Source organism: Anomaloglossus baeobatrachus, chromosome 8 (assembly GCF_048569485.1).
Source record: "Anomaloglossus baeobatrachus isolate aAnoBae1 chromosome 8, aAnoBae1.hap1, whole genome shotgun sequence".
Taxonomy (NCBI): Eukaryota; Metazoa; Chordata; class Amphibia; order Anura; family Aromobatidae; genus Anomaloglossus; species Anomaloglossus baeobatrachus.
The window spans coordinates 130,416,641-130,440,438 of NC_134360.1; the positions used below are offsets into that span (position 1 = coordinate 130,416,641).

Genomic DNA, 23,798 nt, shown 5'->3' on the forward strand with positions numbered 1-23,798 from the left:
ACTGCCTGGTTTTGCCCCCTGGTGTGTCCATCAAGCCCTGAGGGGGTGACTAGGGTTTTAATGTTTGGCTGTATGTTACTCATGAGGGACAGGTGTAATGTGGGGCTCTATTTGTGACTACCTGGCCTGGCCAGGGCGTCACAAGTGCATCTTCTAAATACAGAGCAAAGGTCTGAATACTTATGACCATGTGATATTTCATTTTTTCCTGCTTAATAAATTTGCAAAATGTTCTACATTTCTGTTTTTTTTTCTGTCAAAATGGGGTGCAGAGTGTACATTGATGAGAAAAAAAATGAACTTTTTTGAAGTTACCAAATGGCTGCAATGGAGTTTAAGTACCCACTGTATATCTGCAAGTAAATAGTGTTATCAGATGCTTATTTTTTAAATAAAAAAATCATTCATATTTATAAATCCACACAACCATAACAACTTGAAGCTATCCCTATTAAGACTATCCTTTCTGGCCTTAGTCCAGGGCACATTCTGACAAAGTTTTAATATGCCTTAGTCTGAGGGCATAGAGGAACACTGAGATGTAGGCTGAGGGCAGGAATGAACACTGAGGAGACAGAGAGGAATACTGAGGAGACAGCCTGAGCATAGAAAGAAGCCCTCAGGGGATGGCCCGAGGGCAGAGAGGCACCTTGCAGAGACGGCCCAAGGGCAGAGAGGCAGAGAGGCTTAGTGTGGACTGATAGGAACAAGAACTTAGAAATATGATGTACACCTGGAGAGAAGGTTGACGGAGCTCATTATAGTCAGTGTGTAGGGTGAGGGTGGCAGGTAGTAGCCTTGAGTCTAGGGGTAACCAAGCTGCAGCACCGTGGATGGTTAACCCCATGCCTGCCGCACCACACTACAGTTACAGGGGATCTTTCGTGCCATGCATTGTTGATTACAATCACATACTGACACAGGGAATGGCACACTGGGATAACAGTTTGAATAAACATAACTTTACTTTTCAGGTGTAATCCAACTTCCATGTATTGGTCCCACAGGGGGATCCCCTGACCCCTACAGCCATCATTAAACGGTATAATTTGGTGGCCAGCCTCTTCCCTGGCACCTTCGGGCACTCCTAGGCCCCTCATCCCCCTGGCTAGCATCACACATACAGAGTCCAGATCATTCCAGCTACTGAACCTGAAACGCCCATGCAGGGGCTTGCAGGGCTCGCACGGTTACCGGGCTGGTGGTGTTTAGGGTTGAGCTATGAGTGGCCCGACCCGGCTTCCGTGACCCCGGCAGGTTTCATTAAAGAGTTGAACAGTCCACAAGAGGGGGGTAATGGGAAGAGGGTAACTGGGTTCCTGGGAGCACGTCACCGGTTGCAGCAGTGACTGGGGTCTCGGTCTCCTCTGCCGTGGACCCCCTCTCCCTGCAACCCTTCTTTCCCCCAGGAACGGTATGGGATGGGAACGGGGGATTGCATGCAGTGCCACCCATGGTATGCAGCCAGGTGTTTAGCCGCCGCTGCACAGTCTCTCTCCTGGGCAGGTGTTACGGGCAGTTAAGATGGAATCGCTCCCCATGGGTGGAGCGGGGAAGCCCCGGGAGGGTGGTGAGAACCAAGGGCGGCAGTAAACGGGAGCACCGGGGCACAGGACAGCGGCATTTACTCACAAGAGACACCAGGTGTGGGTTTCAGTTCCTCTTTATTCACCGGTCTTTTCCAACATCACACCTGCTGGTCCTCACCACTGTAGCCTCTGGTCGGTCCCGGGCAGGTCGGAGGCAGGGTCCAGAAAGGGGCCCCTCTGAGGGGCCCTCTGTCGTGTGCTTTGGTTGCCGTCCCCGTGGCATAAAGCTTCTTGGGGACTCGCCGCCTCTCTGTCTTTCTTCCTCCCTACTCTGGTAGCACCCTCTGACAGAATCTGGGCCCTTCCTTGACACTACCAGGACATTCTCCACGATCCTCAGTACCTGTCCCGTTCCCTTCCTCCAGGTGTTACTAGCCCTGGTCTTGCTGGTCCCCCTCCACAGGAGCTAGTCCTGTGTAGGTCTGTCTCCACTCACATTCAAGACGGTTCTGATTAATAGTGATGTGTCGGTCGCGAACGATCCGACACAAAGATCCGGCTCCCTGCAGTGACTGACAGGAGCCGGATCACTAGTGTGAGCCAATAAAATCTCTAAACGGCTCTTTTCACCGCTGAAACCCTGCCCACCCACGGTTAAACTCCGCCTACTCAACAATCTAATTGGTCACTTGTGATTGGGTGGGGTTTTGCCACGGGTGGGCGTGGTTTCAGCGACGTCAATATAACCTTAAATATGTGTTCACCTGGGGTAAACACATACTTAATGAGGAGCCGAGAACGATCTGAAAGATCGGGCTCTTTTTGGTGAGCGGAGCCATGGGAACCGAATCACCAAAAAGAGCCGGACTACCCATCACTACTGATAAAACTTCTTGTCTTCTCTGCAGCTCACCTCTAGCTCAGGCTCCCACCCTACCAGGACGTCGTCATGGTGACCTGTCTGTGTGAAGCTACCTGCTTCCTGCTCATTAGGAGACAGGATGAGTCACGCAACCTGACCTACATGCTGAAAATCTATTAACCCTTTCCTGGTGATGTGATGTGTGTGTGTGTGTGTGTGTATGTGTGTGTGTGTGTGTGTGTGTGTAAACTTACCTCCTAATGCCTGGGAAAAGGGATATTATACAATACCCTGTAACGACCATGCTACAGGGGCATTACAAACCCCTTTATCCCACCCACAGGGACTTGCATTCTGCCTTCAAGGGTCCACAGTATATTATCTCCTTGGATTACTGTTTCTGGTCAGGTCCAGACTTACCCTATTCCGGAGGGCGCAACTGACCCTCGGCTGCCAGGGGGTTTGACGGGCAACAGTAGCAGGGAAACGGTCGCCTTCCCGACTGGCTGGACTAAACCCACAGCAGAGGACGTGGTTAGAATAATCCTCCAGTTCCAGGATCCCACGTTTCACTGATCCAGGATTGACCCCTAGGATCCAATAATTTACTACAGTCAGGGCTTTACTTCACACCTCCCGCAGGTGTGGTATCATACACCTCTCGGAGACTGTCTTCACACTTCCTCCCTTCCTACTCCTTTTTGTCCCTGATGCTCCATCCCACTATCCCTTTTCTAACTCCCAGGACCAAGGAAATGGCCGAGCACACCGTAGGGACAGTAGAACTACAGGTCACATACAGTTTGCAGGTCTTGGGTGGGCCGAGCCGTACACCCCCCTACAAGTTGGGACGGTCAAGCTCTGATGTGTGTTCCAAGACAACGCTGTCCGCAGCTGCTTTCTATCATTTTTCTCCTATAACGAACAGGACAACAAAACAGTGTAGCAGTAGTGTGAACACAGCCCTCAAAGGGTTTCCCTCAGTTTTAACATAAATTGTAGAGCAAATCTGCTTTAAAATCTGTAAAACCAATAACTGCTTCAAATGTGTTTTGAATACTCATGGATATGGCTTTTGAAGCACATCCAATTCAAAAAAATCTACCAAAAAGCTATTTGTTGTTTTTTGCTTTTTTCCAGAAGCTATGTTTTGACATGGAATTTTACACAGAGAAAAAAAATCGGTCAAGTCTGTGTAAACATACCATAATATTTCCTTTTGACACTGTTGCAGAGCAGAAAGTAGTAATTAGAGTTGAGCGATGTTCGAGGTTCGCCAATTTCATGTTTGAGTGATTTTGGGGGGTGCTAGAGATCGAACTCGAACTCGAGCTTTTTGCTAAAAGCTCAACAGTTCGAGTTACCTTCGAGAATGGTTCGAGCACCAAAAACGTGGCTTTTTACAGTAAGGCTATGTGAACACGTTGCTATCTGCATGCGTCCAGCGTCCCCAGCACAATCCCTCTCTCTTTCCTACTCACCGATTACGGGCGCCTTGCTGCACGGCTGTCACAGATCTGCGTTGTCTTTTCCTCTTTAGAAAATGGCTGCCGCTTCATTAGTCAATCAGTTGTTCCATGCTTTCCCCGCCCACCGGCGCCCATGATTGGTTGCAGTCAGACACATCCCCAAGCTGAGTGACAGCTGTCTCACTGCAACCAATCACAGCCACCGGCCGGCGGGTCTATATCGTGCAGTAAAATAAATAAATAAATAATAATAAAAAAAAATGTGGTTCCCCCCATATTTGATACCAGCCAGGATAAAGCCGCACGGCTGGAGGCTGGTATTGTCAGAATGGAGAGCACCACGTTATCGGGAGCCCACCACCCTAACAATATCACCCAGCAGCCGCCCGGAATTGCCGCATCCATTAGATGCGACAGTCCTGGCACTCCACCCAGCTCATCCTGAATTGCCCTGGTGTGGTGGCAATCGGGGTAATAATGAGTTTAATTATGCCAGGCGTCTCCCCGAGATACCTTCTATGATTAAACTATGATTAACTTCAGGAGTTCTAGTCCTGGTCCCGGTTATTTATTTATTTATTTTAATTTTTAATTTTAAATTATAATTATTATTTATTTATAAAGTGAAAGTAAAGAAACACACAGCGAAAAATCCTTTATTTGGAATAAAAGACAAAAAAACACCTCATTAACCTCTTTATTTCTCCCCAAATACCCCTCCAGGTCAGACGTAATCCACACGACACTGTCAGCTCGCCTACATGAAGCTGCAGCAGCACCGTAGAACACGATCGCACTGTATCAGCTCCACGTAGCAATGAAGTGAATCGTGCTTTCAGCAGAGACTTCAGCAATGCAGAAGTCAAGATTACCAAATCTGCCTATCTTTATCAGTAGAGGCAGGAGACTAGTGGATAGAGCGCTCGCCTAAGAAGTATAACTTCAGGAGTTCTAGTCCTGGCCAAGAATTTTTTTTTTATTTTAAATTATAATTATATATTTATAATTATAATTTAATTATGCACTGAGGGGAGGAGCCGGACATCAGCTGTGAGTCGCGGGACACACCTCTAAAATCGGAGCAGTTCACGGAATGAGGCTGCATTGCTCTCTCCTCTCTATCTCTTTTTCTCTCTGTCTCCCAAGGAGAGGGAAGAAAGTGTTTCAGGGAGGGCAGAGAAAGTTTCCTACAGACAAGGAGAGGGAAGAAAGTGTTTCAGGGAAAGCAGAGAAAATATACTATACACAAGAAGATGTAAGAAAGTGTTTCAGGGAGGGCAGAGAAAATATACTATACACAAGGAGATGTAAGAAAGTGTTTCAGGGAGGGCAGAGAAAACATACTATGGACAAGGAGAGGGAAGAAAGTGTTTCAGGGAGGGCAGAGAAAATATACTACAGACAAGGAGAGGGAAGAAAGTGTTTCAGGGAGGGCAGAGAAAAAATTACTATATTATAATATAATTATTATTTATTTATAATTATAATTTAATTATGCACTGAGGGGAGGAGCCGGACATCAGCTGTGAGCCACGGGACACACCTCTAAAATCGGAGCAGTTAACGGAATGAGGCTGCATTGCTCTCTCCTCTCTCTCCTCTCTCTCCTCTCTCTCTTTTCTCTGTCTCCCTCTCTCTCCTCTCTCTTTTTCTCTCTTTCTCTCTCTCTCCTCTCTCTCTCTCTCTCTCTTCTCTCTTACTCTCTCTTCTCTCTCTTCCTCTCTCTCTTTTCTCTCTTTCCTCTCCTCTCTCTTTTCTCCCTTTCCTCTCTCTCCTCTCTCTTCTCTCTCTCTCTCAGACCTGGCGAGGATCAGCTGATGCGGTCACCTGACGAAATCAGCTGACACTATAAGTCGAGCGGTGAGGTCGGCTTTTTACCACCCGGCTGGCTAAACTATCAGCTGATGCTGTTGGACACGAGTCTGCACTGAAGTGTGTAGTTTTTTTTGTTTTTTTTTTGCACAGATGCATCAGCTGATAGTATAAAAGCTGTTTATACAATCAGCTGCTGTGTCATGTGATTCAGGCCCTTGAACCTGACACATCATCTGATCGCTTTGCCTTCCAGCAGAATTGGACGGCGCAGGACCCTTGACCCAGGATTACTGCGGAGGGGGGTTCTTTATTTCAATAAAGATGGAGTCACTAATTGTGTTGTGTTTTATTTCTAACAAAAATATTTTTCTGTGTGTTGTGTTTGTTTTTATCTGTACTAGAAATTCATGGTGGCCATGTCTAATATTGGCGTGGCACCATGAATTTCAGGCTTAGGGCCAGTTGATAATATACAGATAGCCCTAACCCCATTATTACCCAGCGAGCCACCCGTCACCAGGGCAGCTGGAGGAGTTGGATACAGCGCCAGAAGATGGCGCTTCTATGAAAGCGCCCTTTTCTGGGGTGGCTGCGGACTGCAATTCACAGCAGGGGTAATCAGAAAGCTTGGACACCCTGAGCTGCGGATTCCAATCCCCAGCTGCCTAGTTGTACCTGGCTGGACACAAAAACTGGGCGAAGCCCACGTCATTTTTTTTTAAATTATTTCATGAAATTAATGAAATAATTAAAAAAAAAAGGGCTTCCCTATATTTTTGGTTCCCAGCCGGATACAAATAGGTAGCTGGGGGTAGGGGGAAGCCCGTAGCTGCCTGCTGTACCTGGCTAGCATACAAAAACATGGCGAAGCCCACGTAATTTTTTTGGGGGGCAAAAAACTCCTGCATACAGTCCTGGATGGAGTATGCTGAGCCTTGTAGTTCTGCAGCTGCTGTCTGTCTGTATGGAGGAGAGCAGACAGCAGCTGCAGAGCTACAAGGCTCAGCATGCTCCATTCACTAGTGTATGCAGGAGAACAGACAGCAGCTGCAGAACTACAAGGCTCAGCCTACTCCATCCAGGACTGTATGCAGACGTTTTATGCCCACCAAAAAAAAGACGTGGGCTTCACCATATTTTTGTATGCTAGCCAGGTACAGCAGGCAGGTACGGCTGCCCCCAACCCCCAGCTGCCTATTTGTACCCGGCTGGGAACTAAAAAAATAGGGAAGCCTTTTTTTAATTATTTCATGAATTTAATGAAATAATTAAAAAAACAAAATCGACATGAGCTTCGCCCCATTTTTGTGTCCAGCCAGGTACAACTAGGCAGCTGGGGATTGGAATCCGCAGCACAAGTTGGCCTGAGCTTTCTGGGCCCCTCTGCTGCAAATTGCAGTCTGCAGCCGCCCCAGAAAATGGCGCTTTCATAGAAGCGCCATCATCTGGCGCTGTATCCAACTCTTCCAGCTGCCCTGGTGATGTGTGGCTTGATCGGTAATAATGAGTTAATACTAGCTTTGTTTTACTAGCCAGTATTAAGCCAGAGATTCTTAATGTCATGCAAGTTTGACCCGGCCATTAAGAATCTCCAATAAAGGGTTAAAAAAAAGACACCACACAGAGAAAAAATACTTTAATAGAAATAAATACACAGACACACTTAGAGACTCCATGTTCATTACTCCCTCTCAACCATCCACGATCCATGGTCTTCTGTCTTCTTTCTCTTTCAACCCATGCAGCTCTGCTGCATCAGACAGCTCTGCATGGGAGGAAGACGCTGCTGCTTCTCGTGCAGTCTATATCACTCAGTGAGTGAGCAGCAGCTGCGTGCTGTAAGCGGTGACGTCACCGCTGACAGGCGCGTTGCTATAGTAACGGTGATCTCCGTTATTGACCGGCTGTGGCTGTGGCAGCCGGTGAATAATGGAACGGGGAAGCAGAACGGGGAGCCGACCATGTGCCAGAGCATCTCGCCGATACACGGGGATGCACAAACGAGCACCGCGTACCGGAGAGATGCACTGACAGGACCTAGCAATGACGTCTAGCCATGTGACCAGTCTTTAGCCAATGAGATAATAGACACGTGACTGGTCACATGCTTTTTTGACGTCACGGAAGGTCCTATCATCAGTGCTGGTTACCGGGAGGACGCAGCTATTATGGAAGGAAAAGCGGCGGGAGACAGTGTGCAGGACACGTGGCGGGGATAGGTAAGCGTTATGGCAATGTTTATTAACTGTATGTGTACATTTATAATGTGTTTTTATGTGTTTCTGTTTGCCTGCCATTGGTTTCAATGGGGTTCGAGAGGTTCGTTGAGCCGTTCGCCGAACCAAACTCGAACGCGGCCTCCGTTCGACGAAATACCGTGAGAAGAAAAAACCCTTAAAATTCAATTCTTTAATGATAAAGTTTAAAATGGATATCCCAACATGAACACACACGTATACAAAACAACAAAAAAATATATAGGAAGAAGTGCTGCAGTGCAGACTGGGAGTGGTCAACGCCCCTTCACTTCCCCTACCTAGCCTGCGGAGGTCGGCACCCTAAATTTCGTACAGGCGCCCCCGCTCACCGTCGGCTCGCCCTCCTTCCCCTGCACTGCATTAGAAAGTGCAACTAGTCTGGGAATAAGGGAGTGCTTAATTTGAATATTGCTGCACTGCACAAATTTACAGGGATTGCATAGTGTCTACTAATGTGTAGCACATATGCAGGTGTGACTCTACAGAGAAATTGACCAGGCCAATATAATATAAAATATTTGAGGTTAGAATCGCCACCTTAAAATGAACAATATCAATGGGCACCGTGTGCCTCTGGGGCCCCTATATGTAAATACCAGTTGTTCTGTATATTCAATAAATGCATGTAATAGAACACCTATTTTGGTGCTAAACACACAGATTGCACTAACATGCACACAAGACTAAAAGAGCTGAGGAATCTAGGGCCGTACGATCTCAGACAGAGAGCACCTTTACCCAACAGAAAGGGCAATTAGACCCTAAAGACCTTAGGATCATTAATCTTTCTAAGTATACACCGACGGATTTGGAAATTTCGGTATTACATGCAGGTCTTTCTTTTGTCCCCACTGTTAAATTTGATGCGTTCACATGGGTAAGAGACATCAATTTGTTTATAAGAAAGCTTAAATGGAAGAAGTTTTTTGTCAACAATGATCGGAACAAGTGCTCCCAATTAGGGATACCACTGGAAATGATGACAGACTTTAATGTGCTTATGAGCCTGGAGGAAGAGAGCAGTAGACCTGAGGGTGAAGGACCCTTTTCAGGGTTGAAACTCAAAAGTAAGAGGATGCCTCCCATTAGCGAGTTTAACAGCACGGATATCTTCTGTAAACTGGTGTGTGAAGATATTAAAAAGATTAACCCTAGGGCAGGACCAACAAGACCAAATTTGACGACCGAACAGAGATTGGCTGTCCAGAGTTTGGGCAATAATTCTGAAATAGTAATAAAGCCCTCCGATAAGGGGGGCAACGTTGTTATAATGAATTATAAGGAATATCTGATGATGTGTCAGGTTATTCTGTCTGATCGGTCAACTTATGAAGTGTTGAAGTCCGACCCAACTTTGGGGTACCTTGGAGATCTGAAGGTGATCTTATGTGAGGCAAAAAGAATGAAATTAATATCCTCAGATGAATTTGATTTTTTACTACCTAAAACACCAATGGTGGCGACCTTTTACGCCTTACCGAAAATTCATAAGGGGTTATCCCCAGTGAAGGGTCGCCCCATTGTGTCCGGGATTGAGGCACTCTCCCAGAATTGCAGCATGTATGTGGACGAAATTCTTCGTCCATTTGTAATTTCTCTGCCATCGTATCTGAGGGACACAATGGATTTGCTGAATAAAATTGACGGCCTAGTAGTTGACTCAGATTCTCTGCTAATGTCCATTGATGTAGAATCCCTCTATAGTTGTATTCCCCATAACATCGGTATAGAAGCAGTGAAGTACTACCTTGACTCTAGAGGAACATCTATGTCCCAACATAATGATTTCATCCTACTGCTAATCAGATTCATCCTGACACACAACTATTTTATCTTTAATGCAAAGTATTACCACCAACTCAGGGGCACTGCAATGGGGAGCCCCTGTGCTCCCACGTATGCAAATTTGCTCCTGGGTTGGTGGGAGGATACTGTTGTGTTTCGGGATGATGATGTGTGGGGTCCCCAGATTCAGTTCTGGGGACGCTACATAGATGATATATTGGTAGTGTGGCGTGGATCAGTGGAGTCTTTTGTTGCCTTCGTTAATCAGTTGAACATCAATGACTTAGGGTTGAGATTTACGTCTGAGATTGGAGGCAAAAAACTCCCCTTTCTGGATGTACTAATAACAAAGGAAATAGATGGTACGTTGAGTACCTCTATATTCAGGAAACCGAACGCAACAAATAGTCTGCTGAATTGGGAAAGTCATCACCCGGTCAGTTTGAAGACTGGGATCCCAAAGGGACAATTTCTGAGATTAAGGAGGAATTGCTCCACTGTTCATGAATACGAGAGGCAATCCGTTCACCTTAAAAAGAGATTTAGGGAAAGGGGTTATCCTCCAAATGTAATTGATAAGGCGCAGAGAAATGCCCTCCACAGTGATCGCAGGGACTTGCTAACCACTTCTCCCAAAAGTGGTGATGGGCAGATCACACGGTTGATTGGGATGTATGATGACCAACATGGAAAGGTCATGACCATTCTGAGGAGATATTGGGGCATCCTCACGAGTGACCCCGATATTTGTGGACATATAACATCACACCCTTCGGTAACTTTTAAGAGAGGAAAGACAATCAAAGATGAGATAGTACATAGCCTCTATGTCCCCCCTAAAAAAAGTGGTACATGGCTGGACAGGAGAGAAGTGGGGACTTTCAAATGTGGGTCATGCATATATTGCAAACATGTGGTTCCATCAAGAGAATTTTGCAGTGCAGTCACTGGGCGTACATATAAGAATCGTAACTTTGCGAACTGCAAAACAGAGGGAGTCATCTACCTCTGTACATGCACATGCCCAAAAGACTATGTAGGAAAGACGAGGAGACAATTGAAAGTACGGATGGGAGAACATTTGGGGGATGTGAGAAACAAACGGGACACACCCCTTGCCCGTCATATTAATTCACACCACAATGGCGACCTGGGGTCTTTCTCATTTAGGACAATTGAAGTGGTTTCCCCATCAATACGCCTGGGAGATTGGGACAAAAAACTGCTTCAAAGGGAGACACGTTGGATCTTCTGGCTAGAGTCAACTAGTCCAGGCGGGCTAAACGAACAACTTACCTTCACTAGCTTCATCTGACCTGAGCATTCGTTATATATTTTGGGATATTTATCCCTCCCTAGATATTTGGGAATTAGATTGAATGTTATTCAGCCATCCTGTATAGGTCTGTTTTGTGGACTGCGGGGTTTTCTTTTTGACCATAGACTTAATGTCTCTGGTTGTTACAGTTTATTCATGTTGATGGATTGGTTCACATGTATATTTACCGATATCCCGCTATGAATTGTAATTATAATGTACTTTTATGGGGCGCTCTCTGTAAAAAAAGGGGGTAAGAGGATTTAGTGTGACTTGTGGTGCCCACTGTTTGTGAGGTATTGGTCGATTTAGGCTGATCTCCTGGTGGGCGTAACTTATGTCCTCTGTTTGTTCCCCCTAACATCGGTGGCTATGCGGTGCGGGGGTTTGCGGGGTGCATTATTGCGGCTTCGCGATCATGTGACTGCGACTGGGCCTCACGTGGTAATTCAGCCTCCGCCCTTTTGGGATGAGCCGAGGTGGAGCGCACTTTGCGTTCCACGTGACTGGCATGTCCGCTTTATCAGACGTCACTTCTGCTGACGTCAGGAAGGGTCATCTTCTGTTACCGAGTGATGAGCCGCGGTGGAGCGCATACTGCGTTCCACGCGAGCGGCACTTCCGTTCCAACAGACGTCACTTCCGGTGACGTCAGTAAGCGCCATTTTTTAAAAGAGCGTCCCTTTTCCCCGCGTGTATAGGCGGGGATTAGGACCGTGGCAGAGTGGGTTACTGTGGCCGACACTCTGTGCCCGATTGTGGGCGCTCCTGATGAACCTTGGCGGGACTCTGCGCCAGGGGGAAACGCGTCGAGCTAGCGGTTCCCAAACTTGGGCCTGGATTTTCTAGTGACTACACTGAAGCATCAGCATTGATATGGCGATTTGTCCAGATTCATAACAATAAGCTAAGTACTCTTATATGTTACATCTACAGGGAATAGACTGGAGTTACATACATTGTGTCCAATTTGTGGCTAAGTATGTTATTATATCTGGGGACCATCCATCTGTGTGCCTACTCTGGAGTCATGTTTTGAGCAATTGATTACCTTGTCTGTAGGAGTAGGTGAAGGCAAGGCTCTTTTAGTCTTGTGTGCATGTTAGTGCAATCTGTGTGTTTAGCACCAAAATAGGTGTTCTATTACATGCATTTATTGAATATACAGAACAACTGGTATTTACATATAGGGGCCCCAGAGGCACACGGTGCCCATTGATATTGTTCATTTTAAGGTGGCGATTCTAACCTCAAATATTTTATATTATATTGGCCTGGTCAATTTCTCTGTAGAGTCACACCTGCATATGTGCTACACATTAGTAGACACTATGCAATCCCTGTAAATTTGTGCAGTGCAGCAATATTCAAATTAAGCACTCCCTTATTCCCAGACTAGTTGCACTTTCTAATGCAGTGCAGGGGAAGGAGGGCGAGCCGACGGTGAGCGGGGGCGCCTGTACGAAATTTAGGGTGCCGACCTCCGCAGGCTAGGTAGGGGAAGTGAAGGGGCGTTGACCACTCCCAGTCTGCACTGCAGCACTTCTTCCTATATATTTTTTTGTTGTTTTGTATACGTGTGTGTTCATGTTGGGATATCCATTTTAAACTTTATCATTAAAGAATTGAATTTTAAGGGTTTTTTCTTCTCACGGTATACAGTATATGATCCCTTAACCACTATTTACAACGGTTTTTTCTCCGTTCGACGAACCAAACCGAACTCTAGCCTCTAGAGGCTCACTCATATCTAGTAGTAATAGAGATGCTGCACAGCTGTAACTGATGATCTTGCAGGGTGTGCTAGTTGACCCAAGTACTCTCCTGAGCATTCGAATCACCCTTTCTGCAATGACCATCTGCGGAGATGGAGCAGGAGATCAATGCAGATCTGAAACTATTGAGCTAAACAAAGAAGCTTCCCCCCCACCACCCCCAAGTAAACTCCTATGAGATTTCTGATCTCAACCCTTTGAGATGAACTAGAATGGAGATAGCGAGCCAGTCCCACACAAAATCCCAAAGACACATTCTACAATATTGTAGAAATATTTCCTAGGATAGTGGAAGCTGTTTTAGATGACACTGACTACATATAAATTGTCATGGAATTAGAATGGGATTTCACAAAGGTTTAATGTATAGCTGTCCTATTATTTTTGCCCATATAGTGTTAGCATATATTTCAGATCTGATTGACTATTATGGTATTTAAAGGATTTTCTGTTTATTATTTTTATTTTTTTAATCATATTAGCTTGAATGCTGCTGCTCAGGTATTGTTCACAGGCTGCAGCACAGATGACTGCTGTAGCCAATCACTGAATCACTGGGCTCAGTGTGAAAAGCACAAACCACAGCGCCCAGTGATTGGCTGCAGAAGTCACATGTGCTGTAGACATGATGTCACAACATCACCCTGTAAACAATCACTTTAAAGGGAAGGTATCGTCAAAAAAAAAAAATAATAAATAACTGAAAAAATGTAAAGTATTAATGTTTAAATGTTTTGTTTAATTTTTTTTTTTTTTTAATTGTGCAAAATATAAAAAAAAATTAAAAAGTTTGATATTTTCCACTGTTAAACACTAGGGGGAGCAGCTTCTGAAATCCTACTGAATTTCCACTGTATAAAAAGCTCAGATTACAGCCTGCCATAAAGTGGGCGGAGTCTGCTCTCCTGTGTGTGGTGGCACGCCTCCCCCCTCCTAATCTGAGTGTTTACAACAGATAACAGAGAATGACATGTAAGGACACAATGCACAGCCATTTTCCTGGTGACCAGAAATGTCTAAAGTGTCACCAAGGACAGCAGGAGTATCACACAGGATAGGATTAGATACACGGCTCTGCAGACAGTATCACACAGGATAGGATTAGATACACAGCTCAGCAGACAGTATCACACAGGATATGATTAGATACACAGCTCAGCAGACAGTATCACACATGAGAGGATTAGATACACAGCTCAGCAGACAGTATCACACAGGATATGATTAGATACACAGCTCAGCAGACAGTATCACACAGGAGAGGATTAGATACACAGCTCAGCAGACAGTATCACACAGGAGAGGATTAGATACACAGCTCAGCAGACAGCATCACACAGGAGAGGATTAGATACACCGCTCAGCAGACAGTATCACAAAGGATAGGATTAGATACACAGCTCAGCAGACAGAATCACAAAGGATAGGATTAGATACACAGCACAGCAGACAGTATCACACAGGATAGGATTAGACACACAGCTGTGCAGACAGTATCACAGGATAGGATTAGATACACAGCTCAGCAGACAGTATCACACAGGATAGGATTAGACACACAGCTCAGCAGACAGACTCACAAAGGATAGGATTAGATACACAGCTCAGCAGACAGTATCACACAGGATAGGATTAGATACACAGATGTGCAGACAGTATCACACAGGATAGGATTAGATACACAGCTGTGCAGACAGTATCACACAGGATAGGATTAGATACACAGCTCAGCAGACAGTATCACACAGGATAGGATTAGATACACAGCTCTGCAGACAGTATCACACAGGATAGGATTAGATACACGGCTCTGTAGACAGTATCACACAGGAGAGGATTAGATACACAGCTCAGCAGACAGTATCACACAGAAGAGGATTAGATACACAGCTCAGCAGACAGTATCACACAGGATAGGATTAGATACACAGCTGTGCAGACAGTATCACACAGGAGAGGATTAGATACACAGCTCAGCAGACAGTATCACACAGGATAGGATTAGACACACAGCTCAGCAGACAGAATCACAAAGGATAGGATTAGATACACAGCTCAGCAGACAGTATCACACAGGATAGGATTAGATACACAGATGTGCAGACAGTATCACACAGGATAGGATTAGATACACAGCTGTGCAGACAGTATCACAAAGGATAGGATTAGATACACAGCTCAGCAGACAGTATCACACAGGATAGGATTAGATACACAGTTCTGCAGACAGTATCACACAGGATACGATTAGATACACGGCTCTGTAGACAGTATCACACAGGAGAGGATTAGATACACAGCTCAGCAGACAGTATCACACAGGAGAGGATTAGATACACAGCTCAGCAGACAGTATCACACAGGATAGGATTAGATACACAGCTGTGCAGACAGTACCACACAGGATAGGATTAGATACACAGCTCAGCAGACAGTATCACAGGATAGCATTAGATACATGGCTCAGCAGATAGTATCACACAGGAGTATTAAATACACGGCTAAGCAGACAGTATCACACAGGATAGGATTAGATACACAGCTCAGCAGACAGTATGACACGATAGGACTGGATACACGGCTCTGCAGACAGTATCACACAGGATAGGATTGGATACACGGCTCAGAAGACAGTATCACAGGATAGGATTAGATACACGGCTCAGCAGACAGTATCACACAGGATAGGATTAGATACACAGCCGTGCAGACCATATCACACAGCAGAGGATTAGATACACAGCTTTGCAGACATCACGCAGGATAGGATTAGATACACAGCTGAGCAGACAGTATCACACGATAGGATTAGATACACAGCACTGCAGACAGTATCACACAGGATAGGATTAGATACACAGCTCAGCAGACAGTATCACACAACATAGGATTAGATACACAGCCCTGCAGACAGTATCACACAGGAGAGGATTAGATACACAGCCCTGCAGACAGTATTACACGATAGGATTAGATACACAGCTCAGCAGACAGTATCACGCAGAAGAGGATTAGATACACAGCCCTGTAGACAGTATCAGACAACATAGGATTAGATACACGGCTCAGCAGACAGTATCACACGACAGGATTAGATACACAGCTCAGCAGACAGTATCACACAACAGGATTAGATACACAGCCGTACAGACAGTATCACACAGGAGAGGATTAGATACACAGCTCAGCAGACAGTATCACACAGGAGAGGATTAGATACACGGCTCAGCAGACAGTATCACACAGGATAGGATAGATACACAACACTGCAGACAGTATCACCAGTACACACACAGGTACTCACATGCAGTGGCGCGTGCGCACACACACACACTCACACAATCACCCCTAATGGGGACCTTGTGCTACACACACACAATCACCCCTGATGGGGACCTTGTGTCACACACACACACACAATCACCCCTGATGGGGACCTTGTGCCACACACACACACACACAATCACCCCTGATGGGGACCTTGTGCCACACACACACACAATCACCCCTGATGGGGACCTTGTGCTACACACACACACGCACACACAATCACCCCTGATGGGGACCTTGTGCTACACACACACACACACACACACAGTCACCCCTGATGCGGACCTTGCGCCGCGCACACACACACACACACACACACACACACCTTTCACATCATTCCTCCCTGTGACCTCCGGTGGGCGCTCCAGGCAGCTGTGCTGCATGCCATCCTCCCCTGCGTCCGGCCGACATTTTACACATCCGATCGCATACACTCACACATCCGATCGCATACACTCACACATCCGATCGCATACACTCACACACACTCACGATATCGCACATACCTGTACAATCACGCGCACACTCTCACAACATCCGGAGATATCACATGCTTCCCATGTGATCCTCTCACAGGTCCTGGAAGCTCACTGCACAGCATCACAAGCGCCGACACACACTCACAATCACCCCTGATGGAGCAGCGGGCAGAGCGGGCACTTGGGAGAACGGATGGAGGGGGGTGTTATTGGAGACAGTAATGGCGAGGGGGAGGGGCGGCGTCAGTAGCTGGGGCAGAGCAGGGGCTGGGGAGAACGGAGGGATGGGATGTCATCGGAGACAGTAACGAGGGGAGGCGGCCCGTACTCACACATCCCGGCGGGTGACAGGGGTAAAGTGGAGCAAACAGCACACGCTGTGAGCTCCACAATAATGGCGCTGAACTCCTTCCTCTGTTGTGTTCTGGACAGCCCAAGGGGCGCGTCCAGGTCACAGCAGACGCCCACTGTAACGTATGGCATGGGGTCGGAGCCCGACTATCAGAGTCTATGCACAGGGGCTGCCATAAAGGAAGCAGTTACTGTCGTTACACAGACAGCAAATCCAGCATGGCAGCAGCCCCAGTGGCTCCAGTAAAATAAGAATTACATAAAAACTAAATACGCTGCGATTTTCATTTTGTATTAAAAATACTTGATTTCATAATCACTATTTTTAATACAAAAATATAAAACCGCGACACCTTCCCTTTAAGCTGTGAAAGAAAGCGGGTGCTGAATCGGGGATTGCAAAGTAAAAATCTGTTTTTGTTTTTGTTTAGGTTTTTGTTTTGTTTTTTTAAACAAGTGAACTGATAGGCTTTAAAATAAAAGCTGTAAAATAAAAAGCCATTTGACACATAAAGAAGAATGCATTATTATGGGATTATCACAGTTTTAGAATATTAGATAATCCAATTTAATATAACTTTTTCAGGAGAACCCAGAAGATTCTAGAGCCAGTATCTACAAATCTGTAATTATTAACACATCAAAGGAAATGATGTGCTTCAGCGATTACCCCATTCCAGACGACTTTCCAAACTATATGCATAATTCCAAAATTATGGACTACTTCCGAATGTATGCAGACCATTTTGACCTCTTGAAATACATACAATTCAAGGTAAATCTATTCTCTTGTTTTTTTTTTTTTAATTAAATGTATTCATGAAAAAGTTTTCAATGCCAGACTTGCATAACCATTCCAATTCTAGATGTTTAGATTAAAAATGTTAAATATATCTACCACATAAGTGGCAAAATTCTTAAAAAAAGGAACATGTTACACGACGTAAGGGGTCTTCATGGTTAGTGGTATTGCAAACAAGTCCATTGATATTTCTTCTTGAGAAAGAACCCATGGGTCGTGATTACATGACACATTAGATTGCAGGTCCAGATCCTCAATATCTCAGCATCTAGACTCACTGACCTCTAGTGATTAGTCTATTTTCATTGGGCTGCACCTCAAAAACAACCCCATTATACGTGCATGCCATGGAGAGAAATTCGCTGCCTCCAATCGTCAGGACAAACGCAATTGACCAACTATTGAGGGACGAGGCAACGGCTGCTTTTATTACTAAGCCAATTTTTGGGGAACGGTCAGTGCCCGTATTATATACGGCCATGGGCGAAAGTGTTAGCATCCTTGAAATTGTGCAGAAAATGAAGCATTTCTCCTGGAAAATTATTTCAATTATACATGTTTTGTTATACACAAATTTTTCCTTTGAGTGTATTGGAGCAACACAAAAAAAAGAGAAAAAAGGCAATTTGGACATCATTTCACATAAAACTCAGAAAATGGGCTTGACAGAATTGTTGGCACGCTTACCATAATATTTGGTTGCACACCCTTTGGAATAAATAACTTAAATCAATCTCTTCCTTTAACCATCAACAAGCTTCTTGCACCTCTGAACTGAAATTTTGGACCAGTCTTCTATTACAAACTGCTCTAGATCTCATTTTTGAAGTTGCCTTCTCCTAACAGCAACTTCAAGCTCTTTCCACAGGTGTTCAATGGGATTTAGGTCTGGACTTACTGCTGCCACTTAAGAACTCTCTAGTCCTTTGTTTTTATCCATTTCTTGGGCTTCTTGAAGTATATTTTGGGTCATTGTCTTACTGGAAGACCCATGACCAAGGATGCAAACCCAGATTTCTGACACTAGGCACTACATTGTGATCCAATATGCTTTGGTAATCTTCAGATTTAATGATGCTTTGCACACAGGCAAGGCACCCAGTGCCAGCGGCAGCAAAACAACCCCAAACCCTTTTGAACCTCCACCATATGTGACTAGCTATTTAGCTCTTTTCTTTGTAGACCTCATTTTGATCTCAGTAAACAGTAGAATGATGTGCTGTATAAACCAAAAAGCTCTATTTTGGTCTCATCTATTCTAAAGATGCTTTCTCAGAAGGATTTTGGCTTACTCATGTACATTTTGGCAAACTGCAGTCTAGCATTCTTTTGTCCCTTTGTCTGCAGTGGAGTCCCTTGTTCTCCTGGCATAGCGTTTCATTTAATTGAAATGGGGACTGATAGACACACTGATACACCCTGAGCTTGAATTTCTTTGAAACTAGATTGAGGCTGCTTATCTACCATCTGGACTATCTGATGTTGCATGGTTTCATCAATTTTTCTCTGTCGTCAGAACAGAACAAGCATCACATATTTGAAACAAAGTTGTTCAACCACAATTTTGGAAAGGTGCAAACAATTTGGTTAGGCCTATTTTTGGGGGTTTGTGTGAAATTATGTCCAATTTGCCTTTTTTATCGTTGTTGTTGTTGTTATTGTTGTTCCAAGACACAAAAAGTAAATAAACAGGTGTAACATGTATAACTAAAATATTTTCACTGGAGAAATACTTAAGTTTCTAACACAATTTCATGGGTGCCAACACTTCTGGCCACGATTGTATATACAACCGATTCTAAGGCATGAAATATTTAATTTTTTATTTTGCCTAGGTTACCCAGTTATAGTCACTGGCAAGCTCCACAATAACCCAAGATAAATTACTAACTGCCACCACCAATCGTTTCTACAGGCCAATTGGGCACCCCTTACAGATGGTGTATGGTTTTGGAGATGTGATTTATAGAATAGAGCAAGTTATATTTAATCTGAAAAGTGGGCAGTGTTTATAAAAATATACAAAAGATGTTACAAAGGTGACAAAACAATACAGTATATACAATTACACAAAATAAAAAGGATAAATAAAAAAGTACTAAAGCTGCATCATGGAAATAACTCAGGTTTATGGAGGGAAGAACTCCAATGAAATGTGGAGCAATCCTACAAAGCAATGAATCTTCCTGGCATTGAATGAGATCAAAATTTGGCAGTTGATTTTGTTAACACAAGTTATATCCACTTACCACCTCTCCGGTGACTCATAACAGAGCTGCTCATGAGATGTGGTTTCAATCTCTACAAAATTCCCAGGCAAAAGATATTGTGGTCATGTTGTCTTTCTAATCATGATTTTACCTTTCTATAGAGCTGAAACATGGCATGCATAGCATCCTCCATCAAACTGATATTAATTTGGGGCTCATGCACTGATCACACAATTATATAAAAATATACATGTTCTTCCCCTCAGGATCACATGGATAAGGAGGGTGTGTGTGCCTATGGATGCAGATTAACTGGATAGGATAGGAAGGGGAGGAGCCTTCCATCTCTTGTCCGTGTTAGCCCTGCAGTGGGGCCAACCAGTGGATTCCTTGGTTCTCTGGTGGGCCAGTCTGAGCCTGGTGGATTAACACAGAACCAAAGTACATGATAAAAGCATCAGATAAAGGGGCAACATTCATGGTTATTACAAAGTCTTTGTAAAATTACACATTGAAAACACACGTCAAAATCCAAAATCGAATACTTAACCCCTTAACGACCCATGATGTACTGGGTACGTCATGGATCGTGTGCCGGTAAGCCCCGCCCCCCTGCCGCCGGCAGTCGGCGGCGATCCGCGCACATATCAGCTGTTATCAACAGCTGACATGTGTGCCTGCTAGCCGTGGGTAGAATAGTTTCCACCCGCGGCCATTAACCCCTTACATTTCGCTGCCAAAATCTTGGCAGCGATATGTATATGGGCGCCGCCATGACAGTCACTTACCCCGCCCCCACCGGAAGTCACGTGACATGATCACGTGACTTTCGGCGGTTGCCATGGTAGCACAGGGTCATGTGATGACGCCCGTAGCTAACATGACTCACTTTCTCTCAATGCCGGAATACAGCCGGCATTGAAAGTGAAGCAGCAAATCTGCAGTTTTCAGCTCTGTAGCTGAGATCTGCAGATAGTGCAGAGCGATCGGATTGCTGATCGCTATAGCCCCCTAGGGGGACTAGTAAAATAAAAAAAAAAGTAAAAAAAAAAGTAAAAAAAAATGTAAAAAAAAATAAAAAAACCTAAAAGTTCAAATCACCCCCCTTTCAACCCATTGAAAATTAAAGGGTTAAAAAAATACACACATATTTGGTATCGGCACGTTCACAAATGCCCGATCTATCAAAATATAAAATCAATGAATCTGATCAGTAAACGGCGTAGCGGTAAAAAAATTCCAAACGCCAAAATTACGTTTTTTGGTCGCCGCAAATTTTGCGCAAAATGCAATAACAGGCGATCAAAATGTAGCATATGCGCAAAAATGGTACCGTTAAGAACGTCAGGTCGAGACGCAAAAAATAAGCCATCACTGAGCCTCAGATCCTGAAAAATGAGACCGCTACGGGTTTTGGAAAATGGCGCAAAACGTGCGCCACGTTTTTTGGACAAGCTTGTGAATTTTTTTTAACCCTTAGATACAAGTAAACCTATACATGTTTGGTGTCTACAAACTCGCACCGACTTTTGCCGTTTTCCAGTACACTATATGGTAAAACTTATGGTTTCATTTAAAAGTACAACTCGTCTCTCAAAAAACAAGCCCTCATATGGCAAGATTGATGACAAAATAAAAAAGTTACGCCTCTCGGAAGAAGGGGAGCAAAAAACAAAAACGCAAAAACGGAAAGTGCCTGGCGGCTGAAGGGGTTAAAAAGGTGCAAGCTGAAGGTTTTGCAATGGCCTGACAGTCCCCTGATCGAAATATCTTTGAAAAATGCAAGATGAGTCAGGAATCTCACTGTTGTGTCCCATGAATGGTAACAACCTGTTGTATATATTTCTTGCACTGCATATTTTTCCTCCTATCAGGAAATTCCTTACTGTTACTAGGTAGATTAGACTGCATGAAGTTTGTCCCTATGTACCTCCCTTAGTTGGCTTCTGTATAGAAAGCTCCTCCCTTCTCCTTCAGTTTAGTCTAGAGGAACCATTGCTGAAGAGACATGTCTAAAACCCTGTACAGATTATTCCTTTTCACCTGCCTTTACTTTGTACTTAATACAAGATTCTAGAAGAAAACTACAGCGTTTCTCCTTGTCTTCCTACAAGTCATCGTTGGGCTGAGTTAACACTATCTGTGGAAGCCGGTAGAGTGAGTAAAATCATACAGTTATCTAAGGGACTGATAATTAGAGCGGTTGGATTCATTGCTACCAGGAAGAGACAGAATAGTGAAAAGGATTAGCTGAGACTGTGATTAGTATTCATATATCAGGGGTGCTTCACACACAGCGAGCTCGTTGCCGAGATCGCTGCTGAGTCACGCTTTTTGTGACGCAGCAGTGACCTCATTAGCGATCTCGCTGTGTGTGACACTGAGCAGCGATCTGGCCCCTGCTGCGAGATCGCTGCTCGTTACACACAGCCCTGGTTCGTTTTCTTCAAAGCCGCTCTCCCGCTGTGACACACAGATCGCTGTGTGTGACAGCGAGAGAGCGACAAATGAAGCGAGCAGGGAGCAGGAGCCGGCGTCTGACAGCTGAGGTAAGCTTGTAACCAAGATAAACATCGGGTAACCAAGGTGGTTACCCGATATTTACATTAGTTACCAGCCTCTGCAGCTCTCACGCTGCCTGTGCTGCCGGCTCCGGCTCTCTGCACATGTAGCTACATTACACATCGGGTTAATTAACCCGATGTGTACAGCAGCTAGGAGAGCAAGGAGCCAGCGCTCAGTGTGCGTGGCTCCCTGCTCTCTGCACACAGCGCTGGTAACTAATGTAAACATCGGGTAACCAAACCCGATGTTTACCTTAGTTACCAGTCTCCGCAGCTTCCAGTCGGCGGCTCCGTGCAAGCGCAGCGTCGCTTGCACGTCGCTGCTGGCTGGGGGCTGTTCAGTGGTCGCTGGTGAGATTTGCCTGTTTGACAGCTCACCAGCGACCATGTAGCGATGCAGCAGCGATCCTGACCAGGTCAGATCGCTGGTCGGATCGCTGCTGCATCGCTAATGTGAAGGTACCCTAAGTAAAGAACCTGTTTTCAGGAGTGCTATACAGCATACAATCCAGAGAAAGGATTAGCCCAAGGGGCTGATAACAAGCCACAGCATAAAACTTTATAGCAGCTTCAGACAGAATGTGCCCTGTAAAGTATTAACCTGTTATCAGAACTGTGTGCAGCTATAAACCAAGAATCCCCCATAAGCTAATTGTAAATTGCAGCCAGAGACTCTGCAAATACATCCTGCAAACACAGACTGCTGGCTGTAGAGATTGCAACATTGTATTGTTTCCCTGACAACCAGTGCAGAGCAGCATTCACCCTTCCTGATGGAGTCAAAAAGAACAATTTCCCTACCTGCTTTAAAGCAACAAGAGGAAGACAGGGACTCACACTTACATTACAGTGAAAGATCTAAGCGGTTGACCAAACCAACATGGAAGGTTAAAGAGATCCTAGAAACAGCCAGAAGTGAATTGTTTACCCACACAGCATTATTGTGGCAAAGAGTGCAAAAACAAGTGACTGTTTTATCTGCACCCGGTGCTCATGAGCTACCACCAGAGGGAGTCCTGGAACAACTGTACTCAGCATACCAGTCCTACAAAGAGATTTGTAAAAAATATTCCTCTACCCTGCTGAGATCAAATACGTCCGAGTCTCAAAAAGAACTACAGGACTTCCAACAGCTTAATGCTGAACGAGACCAAACTGTGCGCGACATTGAGAGCGAGACTGAAGCAAAAATGGCGCAAATGTCAGGCGCGGCATCTTACAAATCCAGGTCCGTTAAGAGCTCAAGGCACT

At 45.0% G+C, this 23,798-nt stretch overlaps 1 protein-coding gene across 1 annotated transcript in view; it reads left to right on the top strand.

The window, feature by feature from the left end:
- LOC142249964 (flavin-containing monooxygenase 5-like) overlaps positions 1–23,798 on the top strand; it is a 255,743-nt gene that overhangs the window by 52,580 nt on the left and 179,365 nt on the right. Inside the window, exon 2 of the mRNA XM_075322000.1 lies at positions 17,558–17,746. Coding sequence (XP_075178115.1) covers positions 17,558–17,746 — 189 coding nt within the window. The remainder of the gene's footprint in view (positions 1–17,557; positions 17,747–23,798) is intronic.